Source organism: Plecotus auritus (genome assembly GCF_963455305.1).
Source record: "Plecotus auritus genome assembly, chromosome: 1".
NCBI lineage: Eukaryota > Metazoa > Chordata > Mammalia > Chiroptera > Vespertilionidae > Plecotus > Plecotus auritus.
The window spans coordinates 158915288-158936915 of NC_137770.1; the positions used below are offsets into that span (position 1 = coordinate 158915288).

General features: G+C 39.1%; 1 protein-coding gene across 2 annotated transcripts in view; it reads left to right on the forward strand.

The window, feature by feature from the left end:
- Nucleotides 1-21628, forward strand: part of PRKCQ (protein kinase C theta) — a 144377-nt gene that overhangs the window by 62761 nt on the left and 59988 nt on the right. For both annotated transcript variants that reach the window (XM_080644085.1, XM_080644086.1), the window contains exons 2-7: nt 3381-3506; nt 7291-7490; nt 10348-10408; nt 18354-18516; nt 19631-19662; nt 19756-19841. In XM_080644085.1, the coding sequence (XP_080500211.1) occupies nt 3389-3506; nt 7291-7490; nt 10348-10408; nt 18354-18516; nt 19631-19662; nt 19756-19841 (660 nt within the window). In that variant the 5' untranslated portion in view covers nt 3381-3388. The remainder of the gene's footprint in view (nt 1-3380; nt 3507-7290; nt 7491-10347; nt 10409-18353; nt 18517-19630; nt 19663-19755; nt 19842-21628) is intronic.

A 21628-nucleotide genomic window follows, 5' to 3' on the forward strand; every position in this document is an offset into this window, starting at 1 on the left:
CTGGTAACCACTGATATTTTTTCTCCATATTGCTTTGTCTTTCTAAAAATAGTATATTAATGCAATTATATAATATCTTGTTTTATTTAGCATTTCTTGAATTGCTGACAAGGCCAACACTTATTCATGCAACTAGTTGCAGCTATGTTTTCTGTATTTTGTATAGTTTGTGTCATTGCCACTTACTCATTCAGGTCATGGGTAGCATTTATAAAACTTGCTGTGCTTATTACGTAAGAACTAGAGGCCCAGTGCACGAAAAGGAAATTAATTAGAAGGTGGCCAGCAGGTGGGACTGGGCAAAACGGGCCAGACACGCCCTGGAGCCAACCTCCCGCGGTCCCTCCCCAGCTGGCCGCACCTGGGGCAGTGCCACTGTTTGAAGGGTGTCTGCAGAGTGAGTGGGGTCCCTCCAGTAGAGGGGGTCCCTTGGCCTGGCCTGCAGGGATCAGGCCTAAACTGCCAGTCTGACATCCCCTGAGGGGTCCCGGAGTGCAAGAGGGCACATTGCAAAGTTGCTGTCACTTGGCAGCTTCTGCATAGAGCATCTGCCCCCTAGTGGTCAGTGCGCATCATACCTACTGGCCGGTCGCTTAGGCTTTTATATATGTAGATGATGCTAACTCATTGTCTGTGGTAATTTCCATCCATATTGCCCCAGCTAAGTTGTTGGCTTTATGTTTCATTATTTTCTTGAAATATATGACCTTATAAATAGTAATATCATTGGATCTAGTAATATTATAGTACTCTAGTGATCTAGTCTGATGCAATATTCCTAATTTTTTAAAAAATTGTAAAAGGATGCTTATGACAGCATATTTCTAGTATGGAAAAGTTGGAAACAGTCTAAATGTGAAACTATAAGACTTTAGTAAAGCACATCCCAGTGCTGTCTCTCAGTAGAATGTCATGCAAGAATGAAAAGGATGCCATCAAAAATAATGTAACTTAGACTGTTTTTATGGTAAAATATTAAATTAAAAAGTCAAATATAATTTCATGCATACATATGAACACAGCATGCAAAACAAAAAAACACAAAACCTGTTCATTTAAAAAAAGACTAGAGAAAAATACATCAAAAAAATAATAGCGATTTGCTTTCATTGCTGGAACTGTGGGGTGATGTTTCAATTTTGTGTGTTTTCTTCATATTCCATACGGATCACTTTATTGTTACAGGAGGGGAAATTTTTCTGAGGAGCTCAGGAACAAAATGCTACCTTTGGCCTTTAAAAAACGCACCTCAGAGCTTGAGACTTTATTAAAAGATGTGTGAAGTTAAACACACAAATGTCAACTTGCTCTTCTGGATATCAAAACGTCAGATCCTGTCACTGGGACTAGACTTTTAGAAAGAGAGGCAGTGGCTTGGCTCTCACACAGGTGTATGCAGTAGGTAAACTGTCAAATGCTCATCGATGAGTGGACAAGGCAAGAGGATCTGGTGAAATGGCAAATGAATCTGCACTGCTAATGAAATAGGTCAGTTGCTGTCTAAGAAGCCCTGCAGGAGGAGAAGGGGTTTCGCTGCTCCTCTTTTTCATTCAGAGAAACCCTGGTTACCTTAGAGGTTTCTGTCTATTCCCAGACAGATTTTCCCAGGGGCATGCTGAGCTGTTGTCACGAAATTGTGAACCCAGCCTGGAAATGGCAGAATGACACATCCCTCTCTAAAGGTCAAAGTGCTTGAAACTCACACTTCATGAGTCAGTGATCCCTCCTGACTCAAGAAAGAATTACTTATCTTTACTTGTATTGAAGAAATCTTCAAAGAGTTCACACATGGTAAATATTCTCAAATGAGAATTGTTCCTGGTGATTTTTCCTGATTACTGGAGATACACAGATTTCTCCAAAAGACCTATGTGGCTCAGGAGAGGTAGGGAGGGGTCTCAAAGAAGTTTTCTCCAGAGAACTCTCTGTTACCAGCCTGCCTACTGCCTAAGAATTCTAAACTCAAAGGGTGAAGGGGCCCCTAAAGACAAATCCGGGGTTATCCTGCTGCTAATTCAACAGAGTGACCTACACAGCATGTGTTTCAGAGACTAAGGACACCCCAACAAATCATGATTCTGTAACCAGCTCCTCTAGTTAAACCTGCTAAACTCCGCGGGAAATTGGGACTTCCTTAAAAAATCCATGAAATTAACAACAGTTGTCAAGATCCCCTAATTTGTCTCGCTTTGGGTTCAGAAAACCCAAAAGATCCAGAGACAGCTGGCATTCCCCAGGACTGCTGAACTTTTACAACTCTGCCAGATTCAGGATTCTGGGCCCAACATTTCTAGAGAAGTCATTGATTCTCACATCTGGATTCCCATTCGTCTGAGCAGTTTACTTCCTTTATATAAGGTAGAAAAGACAGCTAAGGCTTTAATGGTGAACTTTGTTCTTGTTAACTTTAGCTACCTTTAAAAAAACTGGTAAAATTCAGGAGACAGTTCAAGAAGGCAAAAGAAGTAACTTTTTCACTGAATACCAGTTAATAGTTTCAAAGTAATGTGACCTCATAGAAAAGTGGGTTAAAAAGGAAAAAAAGAGGGCTTAGTTGAGATAAGTGGCAGCCAGAGTAAACAAGGAAAGGAAGGAACAGAAGGTGAAGATGCAGACTAGAATCCTAAAATGTGTAGTCAAGACTGTGATTTTCACCTATATCTCTAGGCAAGCATAATTATGAGTTAATTGGCTTTTATGAAATACTTTGTTTATCCTTGCACAGTAAAGCACTGTTTTATGGCAATCAATGATTTAGGGTTTTTTTAAGTCTTTCATGATGTTCAAAAGCTTATTTTATATGTATGCATATTTATATACTTGCACATATATATGACTATGAACAGAGCAACCTTTTTGAAATGTCTAAAGTACATAGGGCTCAGCTGCTAAATACCCAGAGTCAGTTCTACCACACACACAAATAGCCCATGTAAGAATTTTGTGGTGTCATATTTAACTGGTGTGACTAAAATAGACTCACTCTTTATAAACTCATTTTACTATTATTGTTAGTTGTTTCCTGGGTACCTACTTGAATAATAGAAGAAATAAAATGTTGGGAAACGTTTGCCTCTTCCTGCAAACGTTAATCAGACATAACTGCATTAAATGAAGAGTGGATTACAATTCCAACTGACGAAGTTGAATAATGCAGACTTCCAGAAAGCCTCCTTCCTTGGCAAGTCAGTCTGTGGTTTGGGATGAGCCCAATAACGTATTTTGCAGAAGAGGGAGTAAAAGCATTTGTTCAAATGGAGAGTTAAACCATTTGAAGCTGTGGCTATCGGCAATAAAACACTGGTTAGGTGGAGAGGGGACACCAAAAAGAATACATTTTACAGCCCCTCAAATAGCATTTGTCTTTTGTCACTTTACAGGAGCCACTATGTCACCATTTCTTCGAATTGGTTTGTCCAACTTTGACTGCGGATCCTGCCAGCCATGTCAAGGAGAGGCCATTAACCCTTACTGTGCTGTGCTTGTCAAAGAATATGTTGAATCAGGTAAGCTTGAGTGGGTCTTCCAAGAAGGGGCGGGAGAGGAAGTTCCTGCTATGAACTATGAGGCAATGCCTTTCCGAGTCTTCGAGGTCATCTGGTTCAACCTAATTTTCCATTCCAGGAAACTGATGCCCAGGGAAGCCCAGTACTTCCTCAAGGGTAAAGGGCTTAGTGATCACTTCTGAACTAGACCCAGATCACCGGCCTGTGTTCTATTTCACGGGACCATTTTCCCACATAAACAAAGGGAGCAAAGGAAAGGAGAAATGGGTTTGAGGACTTTAGGTGAGGAATTAATGGGACTGGGGCGGTCAGAGGGAATCTAGTGCTCTAATGTGGAACATGAGACCTATATTGTTAAGACTCATTGTTTTCAATGACTATAGGTTAAGTCTGCATAATCTTAGAATTAGCTACTAAAGACGGCTTTCTGTTTCTTTGCACATAGTTGATGAATATACAAAGAATATATGAATTAGCCATTAAAAACCAAATTTCAGAAAACTTACTTTTGCATTAAGACCCTGGACCAGTAAAATAATAGTCCGTGTTATGTCAAATTCAAATGTAGATAGGTAGTTCATGGTGAGCGAGGAAGCGTGACAGGCTTCCAAAAGCCCTTTTAGATCATTCTATTAGAATAATCCCATTCTGACAGGAACGTCTCCACAGTCACTTCCACTGTATTCTCCTCCCTGCCTCTATATTTTAAGATTCTTATGGACTTTCTTTTTTTTAATTTATCTTTATTGTTGAAAGTATTACAGATATTCCCCTCTTTTCCCCATTGACTGCCCCTCCTTCCCACTCCTGTCCCCTCCCCAGTCCTTTACCCCACTATTTTCTGTTTCCACAGGTAATGCATATAAGTTTTTCGGTTGATCTCTTCCCTCTCTTTCACCCCTTCCCTCTGAGGATCCTCAATCTTATGGACTTTCTAAAGGAAAGGATGAAGGAAGTTTACATCCCAAGGTTTTCCCAGCCCCATTACCTTCCCTGTTTCCCTCCATACATTTCTTGTTTCAGCAGACACTTTGTAGAGAAGTAAGATTACCCCACGCACGTCTGCAGTGACCATCGGAGCCATTACAGTTCATTTACATGAGAAGTATTTATGGGGCGCCTACTGTGCACTGGGACAGAAAAGGTGCCTTTGCTTTAGAGCTTCTATTCTTGCAGAGGAAGATAGGCAGGAAACAAATATATTATATGGTAAGGAATGTGGAGTAAAGAAAGGAAAAGTAGAAACAGGGAGAGAGAAGGTTTGCGGACAGAGAAATGTTATTTTATTCCGGGTAGTCCTACAAACACGTTTAAGGGGTTGGTAACTTTTACAGACACAAAGGGGAACCTGATTCTGCAGGTGAGAACCTCCAGCTAGATGTTGCTGGCTCAGCATCCTAAGGTTCCCAGTCCTCCTGTCTTGCCTTTTCTCTCCTTTAAAAGACTTAGGCTCCCAGTTGACTTCATCCCTCCTGCCACAGTGAGTGTGTCAAAGCTGAGGAGACCATTTGAATCATCCTGATTTCCCTTCTGACCAGATTTCTCTCCTGCTTAGTTTGAAGTGAGAATGGCACTTGCTCCCAATCTAAAACCTTTCAAATGTCACAGAAATCTTTGAAGTGTGAAATGTCTTGAGTTCTTCAAAGCTGCTTTGGACTTAATGGGTCTCCTGGATCCCAGTTCTCTTTACAACCACAGGTCTCCCTGACATTTGCTTCCTGGGAGCTTTTTTTTTTTCTTCTCCTTTTGGCCTTGCCTTTGAACTTGGTCTAACCAGCCATGTGGATCAAGACCTTGTCAAAAAAGAAGATGACTTTGTTTTTCCAAAGGTTAGCCTGTCGTTTTTTATTTTGCTTTGGTTTTGTTCGGAAAAGAAATCTCTCTGAACATTATCATTCAAGTATTACTTTTACAGAATTTAAACACACTTCAACCTTGGGGATGTGCGGCTGCCTTTTTCCTGGTGAATCCACAGAACAGAGACAAACAGAACACAGTGCTGAGGGCCTGGGAGCCTTTGAAACAATGATGAAACTCACTGTAACTAGACAGATGCTGAGTTCTGGTCCTCATTTTTAGATGATTACAAACCTAGTGATCAAAAGTGTGAAAAATGCCTCCCCCTAGGAACTTCTATCTTTTATCGGATGGAGAAAGGTTATGGTTAAAAAGAATTATGAAAAGGAGGGGCTTTAAGTCCATGGAAGTAAAATGTTACTATGATCGTTAATCTTGCCATTGTTTGTTTTTAAGTCCAATTCAATTTTTTTTCTCAAGATTATTACTCAGATTTAATGTTTTTAAAAAGTATTTTCAAAATTTCTCACATGATTTTTCTCCCACTTATAAGCAAACCTTAAAGCAAGGTGTGATGAAATCAGTGAGGAAAGAGCAGAAGGCGCATATGCACAAGGACTATACCCAGGCCTCAATCCCAGCTTTGTCAGCAGCAGAACCGGAGCGAGCATCAATATATACCACACCACTCCTTTAGCTCTCTATATTCTCCCTGAAAGGCAAGGGGGTGTCAGAGTGCTGGTAGAAACTTCACTACGTGTGACAAACTATTCCTTCTTCTTGGCCTCAGTTAATAATTCAGGGACTTCCTCAAACAGTGCCTTCCACTTTACTAAATCTTCATCCTCGCCCATGGTTCATTCCAGTAACATACTGATCAATGTCACTCCACTAGTTAAATTTCTTTTAAACAAGCAATAGAAATCTTCCCTTTCCTATTCTCCCCTTATCATTATCAGAGTTCATACCTCTAATAACCGGGTTTGCCTAAAAAGAGAAGTTTCAGCTTATGCACATCCTTGTATACCTCCCAAATAATAATTTAGCCTGTTCCATTCTAACAGTGTGCATTGGAGAGAAAGGGCCATCAGGAGTCAGAACTGTTTTGTTTCTCTGGTTTGAACGGACTTTACCTTTGGTTCAATCAATACCTCTGAATTGCTAAATCTGCCAGGTACTATGCTTATTATCACAAGAGTCAAACACTCAAATGCCGCTGTAGTTTTCTGCTTCTGGAATGATTAAAGAACATCTACTGCCAATAGGGAAACCCAATCTGGATGAAAGATGGGACAACACTATTTATACTCCCACTAGTGAACTCTCCCAATCACCTGGTGGCTCTGGGGAGGTTTCCCTTAAACTTCCCATCCTGACCATGGATCTTGTTAGAACCATTCCCAGAACTGCCCTTCCTCACTGCAGGTCTATGGCCTGCTCCACTGACTCACTCCATGGAGAAGGCCACCACCTCTCCGAGTTACTTGTCAGTTTTTGCTTATGGTGCATGGTGCCTGGTTCAGGTAAAATGTATCTGCATTTGAAAATTAGTGAAGGCAATAATGGCTCATTATATTTTACAGGTTTTGCCTTTACCATAAAGAATGGGGTGTAAGTCACTCTGCCCTACCAAATATACTAAGCTTAGCCCTTTAATTCTTTTTATTTGCTTAGATATTCACACTCAAAGTGAAGCAACTAACTGTTGGATAGAAAAAGAACAGTGCCACTCCAAGGCATTGTCAGATTTTTGTTGCCTGGATTATCCAGATTGACTTTATGTTTCATTACATTACCTTGCTTGCCAAACTTGGAACTGTCTCATTCTGCCCTACGTTGTCTCTAATTGTTTTATGTGTTATTTTTGTCTTCCCAGCAGGATTATGTATCTTGAAGAGCAGATGGAATGAGTGCCACTGCTGAGTTGAATTGATTTTTTTTCCGAGTGGGCTAAAGGAGTAATGAGACCATCTCTTTCTGTTCCTAGAGAACGGGCAGATGTACATCCAGAAAAAGCCAACCATGTACCCGCCCTGGGACAGCACTTTTGATGCCCATATCAACAAGGGAAGAGTAATGCAGATCATTGTGAAGGGCAAAAATGTGGACCTAATATCTGAAACTACTGTTGAACTCTACTCCCTGGCCGAGAGATGCAGGAAGAACAACGGGAGGACAGAAATATGGGTAAATATCTGAGCTGTGAGCCTTTTTAAACTGTATGTACTATTAAGTGATAAGTACCATATTAGCTAAAGACTAGCTCAAAATTTCAATGTCATCCTAAAATTATGACACAGTAGCCTTGTGTAAATAGACTCCCTACCACTTAGTCATTGGTGACTTGATAATGACAATGATCATTACTTGTGGACTATTGAACATATTATCATATTCAAATCTCTTTGATTCCTGTGTAAGGTGAAGAATGTCTCTTAGGCTATGAACAACTGTTATTGATTTATAACTAAAAGTAAGCTCAGAAATATAAAAATGCCCCCTAACTTGGGAGCACAACTGTTGTCTACTTATCAAGATAACACATAAATATCTTGATAAGATATCTTACAGATAAGATGATAGATAGGTGAGAGTAATGAGCAAAGATCTATTTAATGTTTGGTCTTCTCCATACTTTGCCAATCCCTATAAATTGTTTTAGCTATAATGTATTCACATAGCTTACTTTGTACTAAAAAGTACATCATACACAATCTATGTTACTACATCAAGTTTTTGAAAACTTATTTCAGTGTTTTGTTAACAAATGCTTAGAAATGTTCAAGGGAAGAATCCTATATAATAAAGAGCTAATATGCTAATTAGTCCAAATAGCAGAACCACAGTCCGGACAACCTTCCAGACGAAGCTGGGGCTGCAAGGGCGGGGCTCCTTGCTCGAATTTCGTGCATCAGGCCACTAGTAAAATATGAAAAGATAAAAAATTCCAAATAAAAATTGCTGGGGCCCACAAAATGGAAGTATTTATATACCAGTGAAAACTGCTTTTAAATAACATGGAACCCAGAAAATATTATCAAATGTTTATATCATTTACACAAACAGAGAGAATCTTACCTTTCTGCTTCTTACTTCTTAAAACTCAGATGTTTAATAACTTCACCCAAAATATTTTCAAGTCACAGGATTCAAAATAGGAATAAGAATGATATAAGTCTAAAAACTAGATTTTTGTGTCAGTTTTGTATTTTTGACCTCAAAATAATTCAGTACTAATTAGGGAAATGTATTTTTATATAAATCTTTTGCTAGTGTCACTAAAGTCATCTTTAAAGATAAGCATATGCCAAGATTTTTTATTTTTAAAAAATGGTTCCTATGCTTAGATGTGCTCAGATAATTTAGTTCAGCGGTATCTGTTGAGCACTTGGGGGAAGACTCATGAAAACAGAACTCCTCCTGGGTAGCTAGTTAGGCAAGTAGTATAATAATGTCACCGTAGTCTTAAAGGGTTTACATAAACCAGGTAAGTGAGGGGAGAGGCTGCAGCTGGACCTGAAGCAGGGGAGCATTAGGGTAGGGTAGGAGAAAGCAGAAATTAACTAGAGAAAGTCTTCCCTAGTTTTCATCATTTCCCATTTACTTTCTGCTTTCTGCCTCATTAAAAAAAAAAGGTCACCAAATTCCTAATTTTTAAAAGTAACATGCTATTTTATTTCCTTTTCAAATAATGAAAGGATGACTACTTTTTTAATCCTTTTGTTAAGCTTCACTGATAAACAGGTTGCTTTTCTACTTATATCTCAAAGTTGCCTTTGATTTCTTGCCTTGGCTTTTTCTGATTTTATTCTTATCAGACTTTTCACTTTTTTTTTTTTTTTTTTTTTTTTGCAATCTATGAGTATTTAGACCTAACCCTTGAGAACCTTCAGATCCTCATTTAATTAGCAACCTTTTTACATTTTCCAGCTTTTTTAAAAAGGCTATTTCTTGATTGACTTTTATTTATAGTGTTTAAGGGCCAACAGGTTGTGTGGGACTTTGTTTTGGACTTATATTTTCCCAAGGTTCTACTTTCTTAAAATTAACTTCTCTATTTTTAGAAAAATATTTTCTCACAGTTGCCTTTCACTTATGCAATTTCTAAACACCCACAGAGGCTTGCCTCCTGCTTTCCCAAGTTTTTTAGCATTTGTATGGTTACCTACTATTCACTCTCAGAAACATGATGAATTATGACTTTCTATGGATACTGTTTTGCCAGCAGCTAAGAGGTTTAACTTCCCCCATCACCACTAAGTCCTGCCTATTGATATCTATGGTTACCTGGTCCCAATCTCCCCCACTTCATTGTCTCCTGCTCTTCTAGTTCCACCTTTGCGTCCACCTTTATTACATATTCCACAAACCAGAGAATAGCAGTGTATATTCTTGATGGCAAAAGCACTTCTCTTTTCATTAATCTATTTAAGCTTACAAGAGAATTTAAAGTTGACCAAGCAGTACAGATTAATTTTATCATAAAATTCTAATAATAGTGATGCTGTGACAGAAGTGTCACTATATGGGTTTTATTTATCTTCTATAATTGAAACTTTGTAGACTTAAGCGGAGGCCAAGGCAGGCCAGGGCTGCAGAAGGTTGGCTTCCTCCATCGCCGGGGCAACTCAAGCCTCCTCCTCTCTCCAGCTCCGTGGCTGCCGCCATTTTTGTTGGCATTTATTTATCTTCTGTAATTGAAACTTTGTAGCCTTGAGTGGAGGCCTGGGCCTGCCAGAGTGTGCAGAAAGCTTGGCTTCCTCCATTATCTGGGAAACCCAAGCCTCCTGCTAGCTCCATGGCTGCAGCCATCTTTGTTGGGTTAATTTGCATACTTGCTCCTGATTGGCTGGTGGGCGTGGCTGTGGGTGTAGGGGAGTGATGATTGATTTACATATTACTCTTTTATTAGATAGGATGCATGGGTAAAATGAAAGGGAGCAATGATTGGATTCTGCCATCACCAAACTCACCAGTTATGATATCATTAACCTCAGCACTTGTTTCACATTTTGACTGATATTCCTTTCCTTCTCTCAACCAGTTAGAGCTGAAACCTCAAGGCCGAATGCTAATGAATGCAAGATACTTCTTGGAAATGAGTGGCAAGTAACATTTCTTCTTCCTGTTGGGCGGTGAGGAGGGCATATCCCTCTCCTCTTGTGCAAACCATTGGATTTTTGCAAAGCATAGAAAAGAATCAGGAGAAAAGGGAAGCCCAAGGAATGTTCTTAAAATTTCCAGTGGTGCTCAGATACTAGTTAAAAACACACTATCTGGGTTAGAGAATCATAAAAATATAAAACATTTATAGCATTAGTTTTTTAATTGTGTGGACACATATGTCCAGTGCTTTTAGTCTGTCTTTATTTTAGTTTGGGAATTTAATGTAAATTCAAAAGGCTGTTTATGTGTCATGATACTGTCTTTGTGTAAATGATGTAATATAACAAGCTGTTGCATTATCAGTAGAATACAAAATAAATATAAGAGACCAATAAATATTTTCCATAATACTAGTAGCAAAATTTTAATGACTTCAACTTAGTCACCTCAAATCCTTTCAGGAACAAGGAAGGAAAATGCATTGCTAAAGAGTTTCAGTTCCATGTAACACACAGACATTGATCACGGAAGTTACATTTACGAGTGTGTGGTTGGTGCCTGTGACAGCTTGTCAGTTCCTTCTGTTGCATTTATATTCTGTGGTCAAAGTGTTACTTAAACTAATTAAATGCTAATACTCATAAAATCCTAAACCTCAGAATGTACATGTGAACTTACTGATAATAAACTGATTTAATTATTATCTAAATTAGTTTTACTACCAAGAAACAAGTTTTAGTTTACAGAATTGTGATGCTTTGTAGGGGTTTTGCTTCACATGTGCAATTCCTTTGGGTCCAGATTCAAAAAAATACAATGGAAAAAAGTATTATGAGATAACCATGTAAAATGGAACACTAAGCAGATACTTGATGATATTGAGACATTGTTGTTAATTTTTAGGTGTGATGATATTATAGTTATATTTTTAAAGGCTCCTTATCTTTAAGATACATACTCAAATATTTATAATAAAATAATGCATTGGCACAGGGTGGGGGCAGTGGATGGATGTAGTAGAAGAGTTTCCATAGATTGGAAATTGTTGAAGCTGGATGATAGTTACTGAGAAATTGATTACAATATTTGCTCAACTTTGTATATATTTGAAATTTTCCATAATAAACCTCTTTTTGAAAAAGAAGAAAACTCTTTAAGAGTAACAGTACAATCCAAACTTTTCTTCTTTTACATCTGGTAAGATATAAACTCCAGATATATACTGCATGTCATTGTACTATTTTTGAGTCAGTCAAATGATAGTGATTGTAGGGCAGCTAAGTAATTGGGTTTGTATCAAAAGTAAAAGTACTGGATTAAATTATAATACTAGTTCTATTTAATTTCTCAAGTAAGACAAAATATACATTTCCTATTAGGTCAAAATATGGCCCAATGTAAATTAAAGAAAGTCCTCCATCAAAATGCAACTATTCTTGGTAGATGGTTTAAAGATCACTGCTTTGAAAAATAATTCTATGGAACTTAAATTTTGTCTTAGAATGAGAAATCAAATTCAGATGGACCAAAAACAATGACACTTCACAAATAATAATTACACAAGCCCAGGAAGTTTTTTTTTAGAATAAATTTTGTAGTATTTTAAATTTTTTATACTAGACCAAAATTGAGACTCCACTTTAAATTTTTATATATCAAAAAAAAACCTAATTTTTAACAAGCAATATTATGGAATAACTCAACTTTAAAATTCCTTATTGATAATGAGAAATATAGAATATCATTCAATTATGAATGTTTATTATTACATACAAGAAATCATTTTCTGAAAGATTCAGAAAACTCAAATGTGAGTTTTTACTTGGGGATCATAAACTCAAATTGGAGAGGTGGTACAGATTAAGCAGAGAATTAAATCTCAAAACATATAAATGCTGATTAACCAATGGGTTACCTTCATTCCAGAAAATTGCATGTGGCAGGCATTGAAGGGGAGGCAGAGTTGAAATTTGCAGAGAAGAAGGTTTAGCCTCTAGGATGGAAAAAAAAATGTAGGCTTGAGCAAAAATATGAATGAACAAAGGACTGTGAGAAGATGAGTCTAGGTAGATCAATGGACCCATACTAAAATCAGGATGAAGAATCAAAGACAAATCTTGAAGAGCTTGGAAGCCAGGCAAGAGAAGTGTGATTTCAAGAAGTCACCAACAAAGAGTTATAGTCACATTCTTGAGCAGGACATGATATGATGAAAGCAGTGTTTGGAGGAAATTGCTTGTGACAGAATGTGGAATAGGTTTGGGAAAGAAACTGGACTGGATATAGAGAAAACCTATAAAATTTTATTTTTGCAGTGGAGAGCTGGTGAGAATCTGGCCTAGGCATGTGCTTAAAGGAATGAAATAAAAGAAAGAGTCCAAAAGAAAATAAGATAAGAGTAAGATTTCTTGGCAGTGCAGACGAAAGGGTATGCCCATTATAAGTACACTATAGGTCCAGTGCACGAAATTCATGCATGGGGGGTTCCCCTCAGCCCAGAATGGACCATCTCCAATCCAGGACCTCTCGGGGGATGTCTGACTGCCAGTTTTGGCCTGATCCCAGGGATCAGGCCAAAGCCGGCAGTCAGACATCCTTCTCACAATCCGGGACCACTGGGTCCTAACTGCTCACCTGCCTGCCTGCTTGATCGCCCCTAACTGGCCCCCCTGCCATCCTGATCAATCCTAACCACCTCTGCCTGCCAGCCTGATCACCCTTAACTGCCCCCCTGCTGGCCTGGTCACCCCCAACTGCCCCCTCTGAGGGCCTGGTCGCCCCTCACTGTCCCCTTCTGCCAGCCTGGTCACCCCCAACTGCTCCCCCCACCAGCCTGGTCGCTCCCAACTGCCCCCCCCCCCCGCTGGCCTGGTTGCCCCCAACTGCCCCCCCCTGCTGGCCTGGTTGCCCCCAACTGCCCCCCTTGCTGGCCTGGTCACCCCTCACTGCCCCCTTGCCAGCCTGGTTGCCCCACACAGCCTGCTGGTGAATCATTTGGTTGTCCCTCGCTAACACCCCTGCCAGCCTGGTTGCCCCACGCAGCCTGCTGGTCAGTCATTTGGTCGTCCCTCACTAACCCCACTGCTGGCCTGGTCGCCCCATGCAGCCTGCTGTTCAGTTGTTACTGTGAGGGCATCGTGACCAATTTGCATATTGCCTTTTTATTAGTATAGATAGTTAAGGTGCTTTTATAATTCTTTAAAAATGAAAGTTGAATGAGGGGTAAAAATGTTGATAACATCTCTTAAAATAGCCTGGAAAATTATAATAAAAGTGCTAGAAATTGGAAGAGAAGGCAAATAAAGGGGGATAATGAATTCAATCTTGGATAACAATTAAGGTGATGTCTACTGCACCCCTCTTTAATGGAAGCCTCAATGCTAGGTACATGGGAGTTATTTAATGAATGTTTGTTGAACTGTTCAGTTGGACTTACCCTGGCATTTAGAAATTCCTTTAGTTTTCTTTTGAATCCCATAAAATTCCTATTCCAAACATTCGCATACTCCTCGGTTTCTGAGGTTATCTTATTCTTCTTACTCTTTGAGATTGGTCTGCTTCCCGCCCGCCCCCCCTCACCCTTTCCACCCCCCATATAACTGGGAGAGACTCCACCTTTGTCTGTCTCTGCACTTAGAATACAGTTGCTTCTTCCTTCATTCTCTTCCTGCTTTTCTGACTCAGAGAAAGTCCTTCCATTCTTGATCTCCTACATCTAATTCTCAGCACCTCTGTACCTTCAATCATGCTTCCTCTCTAGCATCTTCAGTTTTCTTTCTTTGGTTTCCAACTCACTGCAAAGACATCTTCTCCTGTCTTCAAAGGGAACTTTTTTTTCACTTTTTTACCTCCATGAGTTTTTCTTTCCTCTCCTTCCCTGACACATTTCTTGAAAAAGTAGCTTGTATTTATTAGTCTCTGTTTATTCACTACTTTGTCAATTCTTAAACCCTAAGAGTCTGACTTATATTTCAACCAATCTGCTAAATGGCTTTCTCCAAGACTATGAATCCTCAAAACAAATTCCTTTTTCTTAGCCTTCAATTCCCTTGACATCTCTACATCATTCCATGCTGAAAAACCCATTCTTTCTTGGCTAGCCCAATGTGATTTTTTTTTCAATTTTTATATCTTTATTGTTTTTAAAAATTATTTTTCTATTATTTGAGCTACATGCTCCTAACATGAGTTCACCTTTAACATGTGCTTAAACCTTTCTTTTCTAATCTTTTTTTAAATTCTTTATTGTTTAAAGTATTGCATATAATTCCTTTTTCTCCTATTGACCTCTCCCTGCTCATTCCCACCCCACCACCTGCACATGCCCTCACCCCCACTACTGGCTGTGTCCATAGGTTTTGCTTATATGCATGCATACAAGTCCTTTGGTTGATCTCTCCCCTCCCTTTATCCCCCCTCCCATTCCTCCCTTCCCCCTGAGGTTGGATGGTCTGTTTGATGCTTCTGTGTTGCTGGATCTATTTTAGTTCATCAGCTTATGTTGTTCATTATATTCCACATATGGGTGAGATCATGTGATATTTATGCACTGCTGGTGGGAATGCAGACTGGTGCAGCCACTGTGGAAAACAGTATGGAGTTTCCTCAAAAAATTAAAAATAGATCTCCCATTTGACCCAGTAATCCCACTCCTAGGAATATATCCCAAGAAATCAGAAACACCAATCAGAAAGGACATATGCACCTCTTTGTTCATAGCAGCACAATTTACAATAGCTAAGATTTGGAAACAGCCTAAGTGCCCATCAGCAGATGGGTGGATTAAAAAAATGGTGGTACATCTACACAATGAAATACTACACTGCTGTAAAAAAAGAAGAAACTCTTACCATTTGCAACAGCATGGATGGAACTGGAGAGCATTATGCTAAGTGAAATAAGCCAGTCGGAGAAAGATAAATATCACATGGTCTCACTCATATGTGGAATATAATGAACAACATAAACTGATGAACTAAAATAGATCCAGAGACATAGAAGCATCAAACAGACCATCCAATGTGATATTATTCAAGTTTTTCTCTTAATTTTTCAGCTGTTTCCTTATGGTCTCTTGTATAATTCCTTTCCCTACTACTCAAAAAATATGCATGTACATATCTCCAAGGTGATTTCACACCATCATATACTAGTATACAGTTCTTTGTGTGAGTGCCATGTCTCCCTGACTTGACTGTTAGCCACTCAAAGGTTACAGATAATATTTTACATTTCTTTAGAACATTCAGCATGGCGATTTCCTCAGAGCTGCCCAAGAAACATTTGTGCTCGGATTGACTGCAAACAAATGATAGATTAAATAATATAAAAGAAATAACCAAACATATAAAAGCCAATGAGCTTCTTCAAGCCAATAAATAAACAGAAGCTGAAACCGGTTTGGCTCAGTGGATAGAGCGTCGGCCTGCGGACTGAGGGGTCCCGGGTTCGATTCCGGTCAAGGGCATGTACCTTGGTTGCGGGCACATCCCCAGTGGGAGGTGTGCAGGAGGCAGCTGATCGATGTTTCTCTCTCATCGATGTTTCTGGCTCTCTATCCCTCTTCCTTCCTCTCTCTGTAAAATATCAATAAAATATATTTAAAAAAATAAAATAAAAATAAACAGAAGAGCAAATTGCTTCAGAAATAAACATCATAAATACCAGAAATTCTGAGCTTTTATAAATGTACTTCTTGTAATGACTGAAATGGTTAGAGGATAAAGGGTATCACAATAAGAAGCAAGGGAATGAATTCATTTCTAGCACTTCCTTCTTAAAAAAATTTATATTATTATAGTCTCATGTGCAGAATAGTTATAGTAATACAGTTAGAATTTCCAAAATAATTCATTTCATACCATGAATTTAAAAGTAATTTTACACTTTATTTACTTTATTTCATATTATTTCATCTGGACCAAAATAGCAATGAGTCAAATCTTACTGACACATAACCTACTACCCAGTCTTGAGTTGTAAATAGATCTCCACACTTATACCAAAGCTTGTGGAAGAAGACAATCACATCAGTGACCCTGAATTTAACCTCTCATTCTCTAAGCCTAATTTATTTTTTAATTTAAATTCTTTATTGTTTAAAGTATAACATAAGTCTCCTTTTTCCCCCATTGACCTCTCCCCGGCCACCCCCATCTCCAGCACATGCCCTCGCCACCACCACCCACACTGTCTGTGTCCATTGGTTATGCTCATATGCATGCATACAAGTCCTTTGGTTGATCTCTTACGCCCTCACCCCCACCCCTTCCCTCATAGGTTGGACAGTCTGTTCGATGCTTCTATGACTCTGGTTCTATTTTTGTTCATCAGTTTATGTTGTTCATTATATTCCACAAATGAGTGTGATCATGTGATATTTATTTTTCTCTGACTCAAGCCTAATTTATTTCCAGCTCAGTTCCAAACACAAGAGCCTCAAGGGCCTAACCTTAAAGTATTAGGCAGTATTATGCCCCCATCTGTGGAACTCTACATGGTCATTGGGGATGCTCTTTATCTGGGAGTCTGGAGTTGCCATAAAACAAACCTGTACTAGTAAACACTGTGGAGAAGACTCTAAACCTAAAATGCATCCTGGTACTTGGGTGGATTCCTGGAGGAGAGGTCTTTATCTACACAGCACCATCTTTGTCTACTCAATTGTGTTTCTCGCTGGCCACTATCAGAGATATGAAAAATACAGTATCTTAGTAGGGACATTTTCCCCAATTATGTTGTCAAGCCTCTGCCACTGCTTAGCCAGAATGGAAGTAATTTAGTTTAAATATTGTTAATTCTTTATATTTACAAAATATGAGCCCCTTACTCTCAATAAACCTCCATTTTTTGTATTTATAAAAATAGGAGATAGAATATGTAATCCAAGAATCTTCAAGCTATTTAAAATTATAATTCTAGAAGTTATAATCATTAAATTCATTATCTTTATTTTAGTGATGATGATTTTTTGTTATTTCTTTCTTGTTTACCGCATTATTCTCTCTTACATGCTATACTTTTCATCATGCTGTTTAGCCATGACTCCCTTGCTGTTGTGTGTTTTCTTTGGGCCTGGGCTTCAGCCAGGGCATTATTGGTATTCTCAAAATTCTACCAGCCTTTTGAGAAGATGTCATCTGAAAAGTGGGCATTGTAGATGGTGACTTCCTAAAGTACCTTCATCAATATCCAGAGCCCAGGGTGAACTGAAGAAATGTGAATGTGATGATTTGATGTAGATGACTAGTTTACATCGAGGACTACCTAGACATTACAAAAAAAAATCTACAGTTATCCATTAATTCCCAGCCCCTTCCACATTGACCAATGTAGTCTCTAGCTGGTGTGTCTTATTACTGTAAATATCAGGACCCCAACATAAATAACTCCCCAAGTTTGTATGCCCTCACACACAAGTCTGGTCAGCTCCCTCCTGTCTACTGTACTTTATAACCAGATGTAAAGCATCTTGGGACCTAAAAAAAAAAAAAAAAAAAAGCCATTTCCAAGTGGTGTCAGTAACCACATTATTCTCTAGAATTACTGGCAGAAAAGTACCGCTTCCTGTCTTTCTGGCTGACTCATCATTGACAGTGAATAGGAAAGGTTGTTAAATACCTTGAAAGTTCTGACCTCTGGTTTTAAGAATTGAAAGACGATAATAACTCAGCACACTCAAAGGATAGTGAAGGATTGAGCCAATAATCCAACCCCACTGTTTCAAATCCTATAATAATATACCCTATGATAAATCTGTATTAAAGATTTTTTTAAAAAGGCTTAGTACTGCACCAATCTTAATAAGTACTGGGGATTTTACTGGTCTCAACACTTGTCTAATTCCTTGTCCATCTCTGTCCCTTCCCCATCTCCCCACCCTCCCCATCCAGCTATGACAGCCGTATCAGAGAACTTCACTTTGTCCCCTATCCTCTTCTGCAGACACAAAGGACATGAGTGAATTTGAGACTGAAGGCTTCTTTGCTTTGCATCACCGTCGAGGAGCCATCAAACAGGCCAAAGTCCATCATGTCAAGTGCCATGAGTTCACCGCCACCTTTTTCCCACAACCCACGTTTTGCTCCGTCTGCCACGAGTTTGTCTGGTATGATGGCTTGACCTTTCACCCTTAGCTTTAGGTTATGCATTTTGCCACATCCTCTTAACCCTCCAGGCCCGACATACCTCTCCTTAGGGGAGTGTGCCAGAATAAATTCTACATGACAGTTTTCAGTGACCTCACCTGGATTGAGAAGGTTTAAAGAGTGTGATTCTAGAAAAGATTTCATAATCTGGCTTCTCCTATAGAGCAAGAAAGCCAGCTCCCTCAGGAAAAGGTTCCAAGGACTTTAGTTTCTGATTAAATGGGAGGCTCCTGGGGTAAGAAGGGAGAAACAGAAGCGGGTAGATATCCTCATTGTAAGCACAGCTGAAACTCCCACCACTTTACACCACCTTGATAGCCCAATTGTGCTAGCACTAATATCTACAACAGGTAACAACTTTCCCATTGGAGCTAATGTGTTTAGATGTTTACAGTGTCCTTTGGCGTTTTAACAGCCCTTGAACAGAGATTGGCTCAAGCCTCAGTAGCCACACAGTAAAGGCTATGATAGAGTAGAGATTTAAAATGACTCCTATCTCTGGGCTCAGGCTGCTCGCTTCCTAATGAGGTGTTCTTCTCTTTGGACAACAGCAGAATCCTTTCATGCACAACCCCAACTTAACCAGGGTATCCAAGGTCAAATAGACTTTTGGTGGATTTCCATCAACCTGTTTCCATCTAATGACCTGAACCTCCTTCCTTTCCCTAGTGAACGATACTCAGGAATGATACCCAGAAAGAGGAAATGAAATTTTCAGATGTCTTTGCTGATCTATATTGAGCTTAGTGAGACATGGAAATTTGCTACTAGGAGCCTGTGATGCATTTTCAGTCAGGCATTTTAACCTCTACATGCTTGCTTGGAAAATATACAAATGAGAAGGCAATCAATAGCTCCTCATTTATTTTATCATCAGACTTTCAGCAAAGCAGTTTAAAATAAAATAAGAAAAAAACATATGCTAATGCTCTTAACAAATAATAGACCAGGGCTGCTGCTGAGAAAATGCTCTGTGATCGTAGGAGGAAATGAGATCTCATCACCTTTCAGATGTTTGAGGTGCTGCTGTTGGTTTGAACCCCCATATAAATCATACCTGTGTTTTTTTTACAGGGGTCTGAACAAACAGGGCTACCAGTGTCGACGTAAGTAAGAAGGATTTCTGTTGCATTACCATCAGTCTTTTGTAGTTGTTCCTTAACTTCTGAAAATGTTAAGCTGTAATCATTTCTTTTCAGAATGTAATGCAGCAATTCACAAGAAGTGTATCGATAAAGTTATAGCCAAGTGCACAGGATCAGCTGTCAATAGCCGAGAAACCATGGTATGTAGTTAGATTCTGCTCTTTGTCTGAAATATGATGACTTTACCCTAACATGAAACTTTACAGCCCACTAATTCTTTTTAATAATGCCTGAACTTGAATCCTTAAGCTTATTGGTGATCTCCCTAAAACCCTTTCCTCTTCAATAATTGTTACTGAGATCCAAGACTAGGGTATGAATTTTAAAAAGCACAATAAGAATTTTAGTGGCTCTGTCTTTTCCAGAAAAACATAATAGAAAGTGGCCAGAAAGCATAGTTTTGATCAATTATGGTATATGAGAACAACTCCTGTGGTATCTACAGCTAGAAGTGACAGTTAAAGAGCAGAGGCAAATGACAATAAGTACAGATATAAGCATTTACAAGTGGTGATAATAGATGTATAATTCCTATATTAAGAGGCAAATATTTCTTTCTGAATGAACTTTGAGGTATATAGTTTGAGGACAAGTTAGATTTTACTCCATAGGGAAGGGAAGCTGAGCTAGAAAGTCAAGCAGCCTTCCTTCTCCTACCCTTTCCTTCTTTGTTTGACAAATATTTATTGGGTGTCTAATACATGGAAGGTACTCTGCTCTGTACAGTGTACAGCAGAGCACAAAACAGATGTGGTCCTGCCTTTATGGACTTTACCATAAATCTGGAGAAAGAGATCATTAACAAATGACTATGTGTAGTTTCCATTTATATTAGATACTATGAAAATAGCCAACAAGGTGCAATGATGGAAAATAACTGAGTGGCCCACTTAGACTGAAGGCCAGGGACTCTCCTAAGAGAGGGAGCACTTAAGCTGAGAGCTGAAGGGTGAAAGGAGGCAGTTGTGTGAACAGTGGGAGGAAGGAGCCCCCAGACAGACTGAAAGGCCCCATGAGCAGAAAGAATCAGCATGTTCTAGAAACTGAAATGAGACCATGTGACTAGAACAAGGGCAAAAATCGAATATGAAGTTGGACAACCTGGCAGGACCTTGATCAGGCAGGGATCTTCAGATCCTGAAAAAGAGGTTGGATTTTTTAAAAATATATTTCTACTGATTTCAGAGAGGAAGGGAAGGGGAGAGAAAGAGATAGAAACATCAATAGTGAGAGAGAATCATTGATCGGCTGCTTCCTACACACACCACACTGGGGATCGAGCTTGCAACCCAGGCATGTGCCCTGACCGGGAATCAAACCATGACCTCCTGGTTCATAGGCTGATGCTCAACCACTGAGCCATGCCAACCGGACGGTTGGGTGTTTTGTTTTGTTTTGTTTGTGCGTTTGTTTTTTGGGAGTTTTTTTTGTTTTTTGGTGTGTGTGTTGTTGTTGTTGTTTTGTTTGTTTTTTGCAATGGAAAGTCCATTGCAATGACTGCTATAGGGGAAAAAAGTGGATTGAGATGTGAAATTAAAAATCTGTGAAGATGGGGTCCTACCAGGGAAGAAGTGTGGTAACAGTAGAAATGGAGCAAAATAAGCAGATTTTTTAGGTGATTTCAATATTCCAAATGACTCTAATGCTAATGGACAAAATGTGGAGAATGAAAGAGATGAGTGATAACCGAGTTTCTGTCTTGAGCAGTGGGGTAGATAGCAGAATCATGAGAATGTGAATAAGACTGGAAGTAGAGATCTAGAGGGAAAAATTAATATTTCCATTTTTAGACAATGTCAGTCTGAGATGCCTAAGGACACCCAAGTGAAGTTATCAAATAGACAATTTTATGAACTTAGAATTCATATAAGCCAATGGAATAAATCTATAAATTTGGGAGTGACTTCATTGGGGTAGAATTTGAAGC